The following is a 12,965-nucleotide window of genomic DNA, read 5'->3' as shown; positions in this document are numbered from 1 at the left end:
AGTTGCTGGTTCAATTCCCACATGGGCCAGTGAGTTGTGCCCTCCAGAAATAGATTGAAGACAATGAGCTGCTGCTGAGCTTCCAGAGGGGCGGCCGGATGGCTCAGTTGGTTAGAGCGCCGGCTCTTAACAACAAGGCTGCTGGTTCAATTCCCACATGGGATGGTGGGCTGCGCCCCCTGCAACTAAACGGCAACTGGACTTGGAGCTGAGCTTCGCCCTCCACAACTAGACTGAAGGACGACGACTTGCAGCTGATGGGCCCTGGAGAAACACACTGTTCCCCAATATTCCCCAATAAAAATTTAGAAAAAATAAAAGAAGCCATGGAATGGGAGAAGATACTTGCAAATCACAAACCTTATAAGGGTCTACCATTAGAACATATAAAGAACATACAATTCAGTAATAAAAAGACATATAATCCAATTTAAAAATTGGCGAAAGATATAAACTGACATTTCTTCAAAGACGATATATGACATACAGATGGGGAATAAGCACATGAAAAGATGCTCAACAAAATTAGTCATTAGGAAAATGCAAATCAAAACCACAATGAGGTACCAATTTACACACCCAGTAGGATGGCTACAATAAACAAAAAAACAAAACAGAAAATAACAAGTGTCGGTGAGGATATGGAGAAATTAGAAACCTAATATACGGCTGGTGGGAATGCGCAGCCTCTGTGGAAAAAAATTTGGCAGTCCCTCAGAATGCTAAACAGTGTTATCATATGAGCCAGTAATACCTTTTTAAGGTATATGCCTAAGAAATTAAACATATGTCCACACAAAAATGTGTACATGAATGTCCACAGTAGTATTCACACAGCCAAAAAGCAAAAACAACCCAAATGTCCGAGTGAATGGATAAACAAAATGTAGTATATGCATACAATGCAGAAGTATTTGACAATAAAAGGAATGAAGCACTGATACATGGATAAAGCTTGAAAACATTATGCTAGTCAAAGAAGCCCAGTCAAAAAAAAAAATCACATATTGTATGATTTCATTTATATGAAATGTTCAGAATATGCAACTCGATAGAGACAGGAAGTAGATTTGTGGTTGCCTAGGGCTGGAGAGGGTGAGTGGATTGGTGGGAGATGGCTAAAGGGCATAGTGTTTCTTCTGGGGTGATAAAGATGTTCCACAATTGATTACGGTGATGACTGTACAACTCTGTATATACAGTCATGCGCCGCTTAATGATGGGGATACATTCTGAGAAATGTGTCGCCAGGCAATTCTGTCGTCGTGCAAGCATCACTGAGTGCACTTACACAAACCTAGATGGTACAGCCTACTACTCACCTAGGATAGATGGTTGTATATGCGGTCCGTCATTGACCTTTGTTACGCAGTACATGACTATACTAAAAACCATTGACTTTAAATGGTTGAATAGTATGGTATATGAATTATAGCTCAATAATCCTAACATGTTCTTAATTTATATTAATAGAAGGTAACCAGAAGCTGCAAACTGGTAGGCTATGGGCAGCATTTGGCTTGTAGTGGATGTTTTAAAGGGAATGATACAAATTTCAGCAAACATCAAACAATTGGCAGTATGTAAAATACAAATTTCTGATTTTTCTTAAAAATCAGATCTAGCAAGTCTAACAAAAAACTTTGAGAGCTGGGAAAGAAACATGAATGGCAATGATCTTCAAATACTTGAAAGGATATTCAGGGGTCCAAAGCGGAACCAGTATGTTATTGGAGTAACCCATTAACACAAGGAAAAACTTCCAATACTTAGAGCTGTTCTAAATGAAGTGGGCTGCTTTTGCAATATGTTTCCTATCACTAGTATGAAGTACTGACACATGCTATAACATGAACCTTGAAAACATTACACAAAGTGAAAGAAGCCAATCACAAAAGGGACATGTTATACAAATCCATTTATATAAAATGTCCAGGGTAGAAAAAAATCCATAGACAGAGAAAGTAGATTAGTGGTTGCCAGGAGAGGGGAATTAGCAGTGGTGACTAACAGGTATGGGATTTCTTTTTGGGGCAATGGAAATTTTCTGGAATTAAATAGATGATGATGGTTGCATAGCATTGTGAATGTTCTAAAAACGACTGAACTGTATACTCTCTAAATGGCGAAAATGGTAAATTTTATGTCATGTGAATTTTATCTCAACTAAAAAAGAAAAAGGTAGAGAGGATCAAATGACATAATCCTTCTTAACGGCTTAGGATATGGTGATGCACATAAGTGATAAATGTTAGCTGTTATTATCAACTTCATTTGATGATAAATGAGAGGGGTTAAGGGTTTTGTTTTTGTCAACAGAGACAAAAACTCTGATGAAGCAGAGCCCAGGCTTGCCTGGCTCTAAAGCCTGTAGAACTGTAATAAATGTTCACAGGCAGTGACAGAAAGCTATAGAAAACACTGGGACCAACTGACTAACCTACACACCCAGAACAGGCAGACCCAGGCATGGTCTGCCAACAATGGAACCTGTCTTTCCAAGCACAAATTACAGGCCAAGTGAAGAAAGACACTTCCTCAAAATTCTGCTCTGCACACTACCCTAGGCAAAGTTGAGACTAACTTCTCTGCATTCAGGGACTTCCCCTTAAATTTTCCTAGCCATTCATATGAACCAATGTCATCCTTAGGACTTCCTGGGTTCCCAAAACCATGCTCAAGGCATATGGCCCCCCTGAAAGTCTCCAAATCTGAGAGGCTCCTGGCTGAGAGGTAGGCTTCCTTGGAAGAAATGTCCAAAAAGGCAAATTTCTCTGTGAAAGGCTCTATGTGACTTTGGCCTTCTCACGTAGAACTTGTCTCCTCAAGGCCATCCGAACCCTGAACAACTCATTCAGGAGCAGACGAAAACATCATCTAGTGAGTTCCCTGAAGGCTTCAAGCAACAGGAAGGCTTATTCAGTTGTCAGAGTGAGCCCAACTAACCAAACCAGAGGGTTCAATTTTCTTAGGGAAAGAACACTAATATTTACTATGCATAGGACACTGAACTGGTGGTCTTATACACAGAACTGCTTCTGTGTGCCAACCACTGTTGGTGTATGTTATCCCTCTCTTCCTTCCCAGATGTGGAAATAAGGTAAGTGATTTGTTTTAGATCACTAAAGATAGCTCATAGACTCAACTGTAATTTTTCGTCAGGTTCCACATCCTTTCTACCACAATACGATATCCCTACTGGGTGTCTCATAAGTGTGAGCAATACCCCTTCCTTAGCTTATAAGCAGTATAGTATAAGAATTAAGATGTTAGGTTCTGGCAGCATAAACTTGGGCTTGATGACTACCAATACTAATTATGTGACCCTGGGAAGTCACTTAACCTAATTCTCAGTTACTTCTGTAAAATACAGTTATTATGGGACAATTGTTGTTTTTTTTTGGCTGCCCAGAATTCACTTCCCTTTCCTAATACCCCTCTGACTTCCTTTTGAGGAACGAGCTTGTTCCTAACTACATACTGGCGAAGTATGGGCACATGACTCAAGCTAATCCAGTTTGACATTCCCTCCCTAGAACTTGAATCTTGAGGGAGAAAGAAACCAAATATGGCTAGACTTTATTTATTCCAGCAATAGGGCTTAAGCGGCTAGCTCGGCTTCAGGATCATTCCTGTGGCCCACCACTGCTGTTTCAGTTCTCCGCAGCCACTCTGGTTCCCAAGATAGATTTTCTAGCCTTCACAGTAAATCTGTGAGCCCCTAACATCCTTCTAATGATTCCCTTTTATTTACATTAGCCAGTCACTTTGTTGCTTACAACCAATGAACTCCAAATAAAACACTGCATCATCAGGTTACTGACAGGATAGTGGGACTTAATAACCCTAAGTTGATACTATGTTGTCATTACAAGTAAATTCAATATGGACTGTAAACATATAACCATGGTTATGTTGCAAATATGGTACAAATGACGTGCAAGGAAGATTCGCACATTTATCACCTCCCAGGCCAAGATCCCCTGGCAAAACTGTTTTATAGTCAGGATAAAAGTCCCACATCCTTAATGGAAAGCCACCTTAACATACCTGATATGGGTCTTCACTACCCATTCTACCCCAGGAAATGTCTCAGGATTTTCAAGGACCTGAAAATGGAGAAGTAGGAGATCAGTCTTTCGAAGAAGTTGTTTTCAAGACATACAAAATAAAAGATAGAGATCCTGCATGCAGTTTATACATTACAGGAGAGAAACATGCAACTTTTAAGGAAATTTTAAGTAACATTTCATTGTGAATATCAATATGGGGACCTATCGGGGCTCATCCTTGTACATTTTAAAATAGCTGAGCAGAAAGCTTTACTTTGGGGAGCAGATCTAATCTACAGTCATTGAAATTTTACAGTGTGTCATTTAAGATGTCAGACTTTGTGCCCAGGTTACATTACAGTTCACTTGTGATGGGCAGGATTATTAAGAGTTATGGCTAATTTATACGGCAGCATATGGTTTTTCTTTTTACAGCTATTTTTATTAAACAAGTTTTGCAAAGTTTTTACATTAAAATTAACAGCTAAAGAATTGTTTATGCAAGTTGCTGTCACAGTTTATGTAAAAGAGAAATATGTGCTATTAAAATCAGACATTTAGGTTACCTTTGGTTTTTTGCGATGCATGTTAGCTTTACACATCCTGATTCTCTTGCGATAATTTTCCTTTAAAAAGGGGGGTATAGAGTGATCTCTTTTCATCAAAACAAGACATAATGCCCTGAAAGCTGACTTCAAACCATGGTTGAAAATTCAGTTATTTACACTTTATCACAATCTACAAATACATTTTTTTGTTGGTGTGTTTTAAAAAGAAAAAAAAAATGTCCATCATGCACTGCTGCAGGCAGCTTGGCACTTCATACAAGAGGATTTTTCACCCCCGAGCAGTTTTAGGTGGCTCCCTTAGAGAAGGCACGAGTACCCTGAAAATTAACAGAAGAGTGGAAACAGGGCCAACCAATTCCATCATTTCTTCTCTTGGTCTCTCAGGAGGGAGTTCAGAGCCAGCCTGTCATGCCAGATCCTGCCCCAGCCCAGCAGATTTTATTAACAGCATTTCTGGGATTAGAAGGGAAACCCTTAAGGGCACCCAGGGTTTGCTGAATTGTCGTCTCTAAAGGCAGGTGCTATTTCTTTCCAAGCTCAGATTATTTGGTGTCACTTTTAGGACCACCCAGGGGCTCTACAGAAGATGCAAACTAGGGTGGCTGGCACTTTAAATAGAGGCCTATGTATGGAAAACAATCAAAGTTTTGGTTTAGTTGGGTTTTTCTCTCCAGAAATTAGATCTTGTGATAGGATTATATAAAACTGTTTTCAACAACTTCCAGGGGGTGAAAAAGCTTTGGTTATTTTTAAACTAAAACTTAACAACTCAATAAAAATTTTTTTGGTATACTTAAAATAAAATCCCCCCCACCACTTTTAAGAATGCCTCCGTATTTTAACAAGCCCATTAACTTTAGTTAATTTAAGTTTATTTGAAAGAGAAAACTATTTTATTGTCCACCCACAAAAATGACAATTCATCACATTTACTTTGATTAAAAAAGGACTAAACTTTATTGACAAACTGCTGCAGACATTTTGACATAAGTTTAAGCTACCTATTTAGGCAGACTTACACATGTAGCATTTAATTTTCCAAGAACAAAATGGGAGGACGGTACAAATCCAATTAGGACTTTAACTTATGTACAAAGTGGATTTTGATTCCTTTTTCATTCAGCTGCAGTGTCCCTTTTTATATCATGCTAGTGTTGAGACATACTTGACTAACTACCTTGGGAACAGTTCAATATTGACAACTGTCACAACTTAAGAAAATCATCAGCTTTTGGCCCCAATGTCCAAGTGAGCTTTTCATGGAGTGCAGAATCTCAAATGGACAAAATACTTTGTCTTTTTAAAATAAATACTGAAATCTTAATTATTACTACTATTATTGAAAGGTCATGGCTAAAAAAGCTCTGCATCAAATTCAATTCAGGTGGCCAACCCCTCTCCCCCAATCAACCTCTTTCAAACCTACTCCCTGCTAAGTATCTCTCAACACTGTATGTCTGGGGCTAGATTTCAAAACCCACATAATGAAAAAGTCAGTTTTACAAACCTAATTTTGTTGTTTTTTAAATCAATTAACGTTAAAAATTGCATCAACTATTTAATTCATGAGGATCTTTCATATTAAAATTTAACCTTAAGATTCAACCGCCATGTGCTTTTAAAGGAAACATTTTTAGAGACGTCTGAGCTCACTTTTACATGGTGGCACCTATTGCAGTTAACGTTTGTGATTTTAGATCTTAAACAGCCCTGAATTTTGAAATGTAGCCTAGTTTGGGATTCTGCAACTACAACTTTACGGGATGCCTCAAATCAAAACTAAGATAAAGTTAACAAGCCTTAACTTCAGAACCTTTAAGCAAGCAATGTCACTTTTGAAACTAACAGGTTTGTGGTGTTTTTTTTTTACTCAACTTCTTTTTTTATTATAAAAGGTACATTTCTGTTTATATTTAAACAACAAAGAAAAAAAGCATCTACACACTTAAAAAATTAATTCAATATTCCTAAATCTATTTTAACTCATTTTAAAATACTACATACAGAAGCCAGAATGCAGAGTTAAGAATGGAGTAAGGTGGGGAGAAGAAGGGGACCACGAAGAAAAACACTTAGACAATTACTTGTCTGTTGTGGGTAAAGCAACAGGAATCCTGGGAGATACAAGAAATCAGTAACAACTTTGCTCATAACTGATATTTTCCCCTCATGTTTGTTTTTAATAACGTCCATATGGGTGCTCTCTGTATGCTCCCTTCACCGGCCGAGCTGGAGGGGCCTTCAGCGACGGCCTGGTCCCATTCCAGTCGTCTTGGCCTGCGGGGAAAGCAAGAATAGTTTATAAACCATGGGCCAATGGCATTTTGGGATGAGCAGGGGTAGGTCACCTGGTAAAGATCACCAGAAACACTGCTGCTTCCAATGTCTTGCCACCTCCCCAGTAGTCCTTGCTTTTCCTTTTGCTTGGCCCTCCTGAGCAGCTCAGGCAATTTCCCACTGGGAGGGCAGTTTTGAGTAAATGGACGTAAGAAAAAAGCTCAGAAAGGCTTGGAGTAACCTCCAGCAGAGGCTCTCCACAGGCAACATGATCTATCCTCCAGCCGTCAGACCTTGATAAACCTAACACCTTGCTGAGACAGTGAGGAAATCAATCTTACTGGGTCTGCAATGCCCCTTCCTGTTCCCAAAGCAATCTGCCAGACAGCTAGGGTAAGATAACAACTTCTGGAAGTCTTTAGACTGGAAGCAGGTAGTTCTCTTTCCACGCAACAGCCAAACCAGGTTTCCCTGCGGCAAAGTGTCCTTTGGCTCTCTGGGAGAAGCAAGCAAGGGCCACATTTCAGGAGGCCCCCCCACCAGCAGAGCTGGTCCACTGGTCTGGCGGCGGGAAGTACCAATCAAATGCGTTTAGAGCCCTGATTAGAAGAATTCACGGCCTCTTGCTTATGTCAATAATCCAGAGAAGCCAGACAACATGGCTGACATCCTCAAATGGTTTTCCTTTGTGACAAGGAAAAGCTCGAGGGACAGGATCCCTTACTTCCAGAGCTGACCTCTCATAAAAATGACTTGTGTTCATAAGCTTATTCTTCACACTCATCCCCATACTTTACACATGCCAGTTCATCCCTGAAGTATTTCTCCAGCTGCCCGCATTCACAAACATCTGCCTCCATCACTGGTAAGTTTAATAACCCCTATATGGGTCTAAAGTCTCACAGAACCCTAGCTAAGCCTGTTTATAAACCTAGCATAATTGTCCATCACTGTTCAAGTGCCTCCTGGGTACTAACAATACAGTTTATTTTTCTAATTCTGTTTATAAAGGCAGGCATCAGAACAGATTAACCATGGCAACATCATACCAGGAGCACAAGGAGCATCCTGCCTCTTGCAGTCTAGTCTTTTATCCGGCAAAACAGAAATGCAATTTAGTCAACACAGACAGAGGCCCCACTGTGCTGCCTCACCGACGGAGGAAAATACTCCAGGGCAATCATACCACCCTTCTAAATAGTGGCATATGAGCGGAGTAGTGCCGTGTTACTGATGGCAACTGTCCAGTACCATTTAGCTAGAACTTGTAAAAATGGTTTTCCTGGGCAAGCAGCTGATTGGCTACTACATACTATGCTGAGGAGTTGAGCTCGGCTTGTCTGGCTGTTGGAGGCCCTAAGGTGGAGCCCCCTTTTCAGCTAGAGGATCGGGCAGACTGTCGACTAGTTATCTTAAGATGAACTGTCAACTGCGGAACCCCCTGCCAAGGACTCTGGAATTCCTTCCGGTGTGTTGAAAATGCCTCACATTCAAAAGGCTGCTCTCTCTGCATCCACTGCCATGTGGCACTCCCTCCCTGTGGCCCACTAACACGGGGCCATAATTGGCTCTTGAGGACACTCCTGAGCAATGTGTTTGCAACCAAACCTCAGGGAAGGCAGTTTGGTTTTGCAGCCATTCCAGCCTCTATGGCTCTCTTGGGATCAAGGCCTGAGTTGAGATGTCTCTAAGACAGTAGGGATCTTGGTGCAGTATTGCCGACTTGGCTCCAGCCTACAGTCTCTAATCTGAGTCTAACAGACGCTACTCTTGCCCCAACCTGCTCTGGCCAGCTAGATCCCTTTCAGCTAGCACTTCCTCTACACTGAGATTCTTTTCGATGAGATCCAAAATTATTTTTAAAAGTGAGGAGGGGCAGAAGAATAGAGCTGGATATAATTAAATTATTATCCACCAATGTGGTCTAGGTATCAGCAGCAAAAGCCCAGCAACATAACCCAGGCCTAGCCATCTCCCAGCCTAAGACAGAAAACAACAACAATATCAGTTTAAAAGTCTGCTGTTCCAACCAGGTCAGGCTGGACCTGCGCCCCAGCTTAGGACATCTGCTTAGTCTTCCAACAGTAACAGTACCACTCTCTCACTTTAGTGGTCCCTCTCTCTACCATACACCAAAAATTTAAACAAGAGTAGGATTCCTATCGTCACATCGACCAACACCTTGGTCTTTAAGGGCTTCTCCTCAGACGTGTGACTCTCTCACCCTGTCATCCAGCCTTCTCTCAGGTACTTACTTGAACATTCTGCCCCACCACAGAAATAAAGACATACCATATGCTTCATAAGAATCTTGAACCTCCCCATGTCCATAGTCATAATATTCTGAATCCCTGAAAGCCAAAGACAGAGTGTTAGGACAGCTATACAGCAACTATGTTTCAGTTTCACCTTTCTCCCATATATTTCCATATTTTAGTCATTTTACTGTATACATGAAGTCTGACAATTAAGTTTGTGAACTTGTTACAATGATGTTGCTAAACTTTTTTGATATCAGAGGGATTATTCACTATGAATTTGTACCAGTTGGACAGTTAACCAAGTTTACTATTTGGAAGTGCTCAAAAAGCTGAGTGAAAAAGTTAGACAAAAACGACCTGAACTTTTTCCCAACAATTCATGGCTCTTGCATCACGACAATGCACCAGCTCACACGGCACTGTCTGTGAGGGAGTTTTTAGCCAGTAAACAAATAACTGTATTGGAACACCCTCCCTACTCACCTGATCTGGCCTCCAATGACTTCTTTCTTTACCGAAAGATAAAGGAAATATTGAAAGGACGACATTTTGATGACATTCAGGACATCAAGGGTAATATGACAGCTCTGATGGCCATTCCAGAAAAAGAGTTCCAAAATTGCTTTGAAGGGTGGACTAGGCGCTGGCATCGGTGCATAGCTTCCCAAGGGGAGTACTTTGAAGGAGACCATAGTGATATTCAGCAATGAGGTATGTAGCACTTTTTCTAGGATGAGTTCGCAAACTTAATTGTCAGATCTTGTTATACAAGAAAATGCTCATTCCCCCATCTCCAAACCACAAAATAGTTCCAAAACATGTATAATTATGTACTCATAAAAAAGTGACAACTATAGCAAAGAAAAATATGGATATCACACAATTTAAGGTGAAAAAGCATAATCTGAAATTGACCATCTTAACCATGGTGGACATATGTATTCACAGGGCTCACTGGAAGAGAATAAACAAACATGAAAAGAACTGTTCTGTCACCACTGTAGAATTAGGAGATGCCTTTTCAATCAATCACAGATAAGATACATACACACACACACACACACACACACAAAATGTTTTATAAGAAAAGTGCAGGAAAAAAACCTAAGTTATGGCAGTGGGATTCTAGTTTTCTTTTAGGCCTTTATACAACTTTAATGTGGCTTTGATATTTTAAAATAATAAATCAAAAGAATTTAAAGGCATTTTCCCTTTGTTGCACATAGTCACAGCTCAAGAAATTTTCATCTGCTATTCCCAGATTTTACAATATAATTTAAGATTCACAATTATCCAAACGTACAGATCTAAGTATGTGCCTTACAGATGTCAAAAGCAGAGGAGATACCCTCAAAAGGCAAGCCATGTTGCTCCTCAGACTTGTACTGCCAAAAATCTCTCAGTTCCTCCAACTCCCTCCCTCCATCTCTAATACACGAAACAGCACCTCTATTGGCTGACTCACCCTTGGCTCTGGCTGTAATAGCCTTCGTAGCCTTCATAACTCTGTTCTGCGTATGAATCGTCATATCCCTAGAACAAATGAAATGAAATAGAAAGTCAGAATCACAGATGGGGAGCTAATTATATCCCATGGGAGGATGGCAGGCTTTTAGATGAACAGAACATGAAATTTCCCTCCAAAATGTTAACACCCATTGTGGAATAGTCGAGAGAGTAAGGGTCATACTTTTTTAAAAAAATGAAACAAAACAACGAACCAATGAAGAAAAACAAAACAAAACAAAACCCTTTAAACACTGGGCAGGAAATAAGGCACAAAGTTGAACTGCAGTAGTAATAATAGTAGTGGGAGACCCCTTAGTAAAACACTGTACATCAAGGCACAGCTTCTTTCTTTTTTTTTTTTCATGTACAAACCTATAGGAAGTTATGTACGAGTTTATTAGACTGAAACTGAGGACAGGACCAGAAGCAACACCTCAACAGACTGAGAAAATACTCCCTGGTATAGCTTATTTCCTGTTTAATCTACATATAATAAACCATGCTTAAAATGGAAAAATCTTCTCATACTTAACATTCACATTAACCTTCTGTAAGAGGAGAGCAGATTCCCAAATCCTACAAGCAGTCCCTGTCGCCTACATCAAGGGCCAAGGCCCTGTCATTCAACTTCCCTTGGCAACCTTCTAGGTATTGGGAAATGGCACATTGTTCAAACTTCTTACATATTCTTCATATGTCTCTGGTGCAGGAGGTGGAGGCAAAGGTATTCTCTGGATGCCTGCTGTCCGTGCTCTTGGTGCTGGAGCACCCCTCACAGTAGGTGGGGGTGGCACTCCTCGACTCACAGTGGCACCTCTAGTGATGGCTCCTCTCACTGGTGTACCACGCACCAAAGCCCCCCGAGGAGGTACAACACCACGGCCCCTGCAAAAATAAAGTTTATTTTAAATGGAGTTTTTTAAACCAATGGGCTACTTTCATGTTCAAATTTGTTTGCAAATTCTGGAGCTAGCTAGCTAGCTTTTTATGATTCCCCAAATAGAATATTATTAAAACACAGAGGTAAGGTGTAAGGTGGGTCAAGGACCCATAATGGAAGACTCCCCAGATCCCACAGTGGACCTACGACTGTCTCATTGGTGGACTGCCTTGAAGAGTCTGAATACTCTATAAAGATCAGCAACAAAAGGTAAAATTCTAAAGTCAGAGGCCACTTAAAAATGCTAGCAATGTCCAAAATTAAAAGTTTCAGCAGGACTGCTGCACTTGACTATGGCTAAAGTGCCCAAGATCTACAATTCCACTCGATGCAGGATACAAATCCTAAGACCCCTTCTCAGCTGGAGGTAAGAGCACCACTAAGAGAGAGATGGTACGAGCTGTCAAATTTATATCCTATTTCTGGTTTTGTTTCCACTATTTTTACCTGGGAACAGGTGGAGGAGGTGGTGCAGCTCCCCGGCCTCTCACTGGCACCCCACGTCCGCGAGAGGGCTCTGGTACTCCATTCAAGTAGGAGAGCTCCAGAAATTGCTCCTGGCAGATATCATCCATCATATCCTGCGAATGAAAGATAATGAGGAGCGTTGTACAACACCTCCACCTGTGCTGCTGAGAAGTCATCCAGCCCACATGCGCACTGAATGCTAAGAATAGCTTTGAAAGCCCAAATGAAGTCTCAGGTCATTCAATCTCTGAAGTCGAATGGCATCCTACCTGTCACCTTTGAGGAAAGTACCTGTCCTTCATTAGAATGTTGTAGCTCTTTATGATGTGATCCCTGCCTAGCTCTCCAGATCATCACTTCCATCCTCTCTCCATGTATAACCTCCTTTCAAGCCATGCTGAACAACTGGTGGTTCAGAACTTCGCATACTCTTACACATCCATTCTTGCAAATAGTTTCCTCTTCTTAGAATAATAAAAGCCACTACTATTAATTAAGCTGCATGCACTGGGCATTATATAATAATCTTTACATAGATTTTTCAGTTTAATCTTCAAAATAACCCCGAAGTAGGAGATCTTCCCATTTTACAGCTGGGAAAACAGACTCAGGTGGTATAAAGAAACCAGTCTAAGGACATAAGAGTCAATGGCAGATTCTAGACGTGAATTCAGAATCACCAAAATCAAGGCTTTGCATCATTAGACTATATTGCCTTTTTGGGGGTCCACCTGAGGGACTCTAACCCACTCTTACAAGACTTAACCTAAAACATGACCTCTTTTGAAAAACTTTCTCTGGATGCCACCCCCAGTCCCTCCTCTTTTCCCACAGGGCCATGTTAATTTTCTCTACCCAAGCACTTACCACCTCACTGTAGAATTATCTG

General features: G+C 40.7%; 1 protein-coding gene across 2 annotated transcripts in view; it reads right to left on the bottom strand.

The window, feature by feature from the left end:
* Window positions 1–12,965, bottom strand: part of KHDRBS1 (KH RNA binding domain containing, signal transduction associated 1) — a 35,454-nt gene that overhangs the window by 6,244 nt on the left and 16,245 nt on the right. Inside the window, exons 5-10 of one of the 2 annotated variants that reach the window (XR_004423855.1) lie at window positions 12,056–12,189; window positions 11,352–11,553; window positions 10,625–10,692; window positions 9,191–9,249; window positions 6,706–6,898; window positions 4,051–4,109 (exon numbers count right to left, since the gene is read on the bottom strand). Coding sequence is in view for 1 of the 2 variants with exons in the window: in XM_033114227.1 (XP_032970118.1) it covers window positions 6,801–6,898; window positions 9,191–9,249; window positions 10,625–10,692; window positions 11,352–11,553; window positions 12,056–12,189 (561 nt within the window). In the remaining variant the exon portion in view is untranslated. Of the gene's footprint in view, window positions 1–4,050; window positions 4,110–5,549; window positions 6,899–9,190; window positions 9,250–10,624; window positions 10,693–11,351; window positions 11,554–12,055; window positions 12,190–12,965 lie in introns of those variants that run through there. The other variant, XM_033114227.1, reaches the window with a different exon arrangement.

This window comes from Rhinolophus ferrumequinum, chromosome 9 (genome assembly GCF_004115265.2).
Source record: "Rhinolophus ferrumequinum isolate MPI-CBG mRhiFer1 chromosome 9, mRhiFer1_v1.p, whole genome shotgun sequence".
Classification (NCBI taxonomy): Eukaryota; Metazoa; Chordata; class Mammalia; order Chiroptera; family Rhinolophidae; genus Rhinolophus; species Rhinolophus ferrumequinum.
Note: the sequence above shows the minus strand (reverse complement) of the source record. Positions and strands in the feature narration are given on the sequence as shown.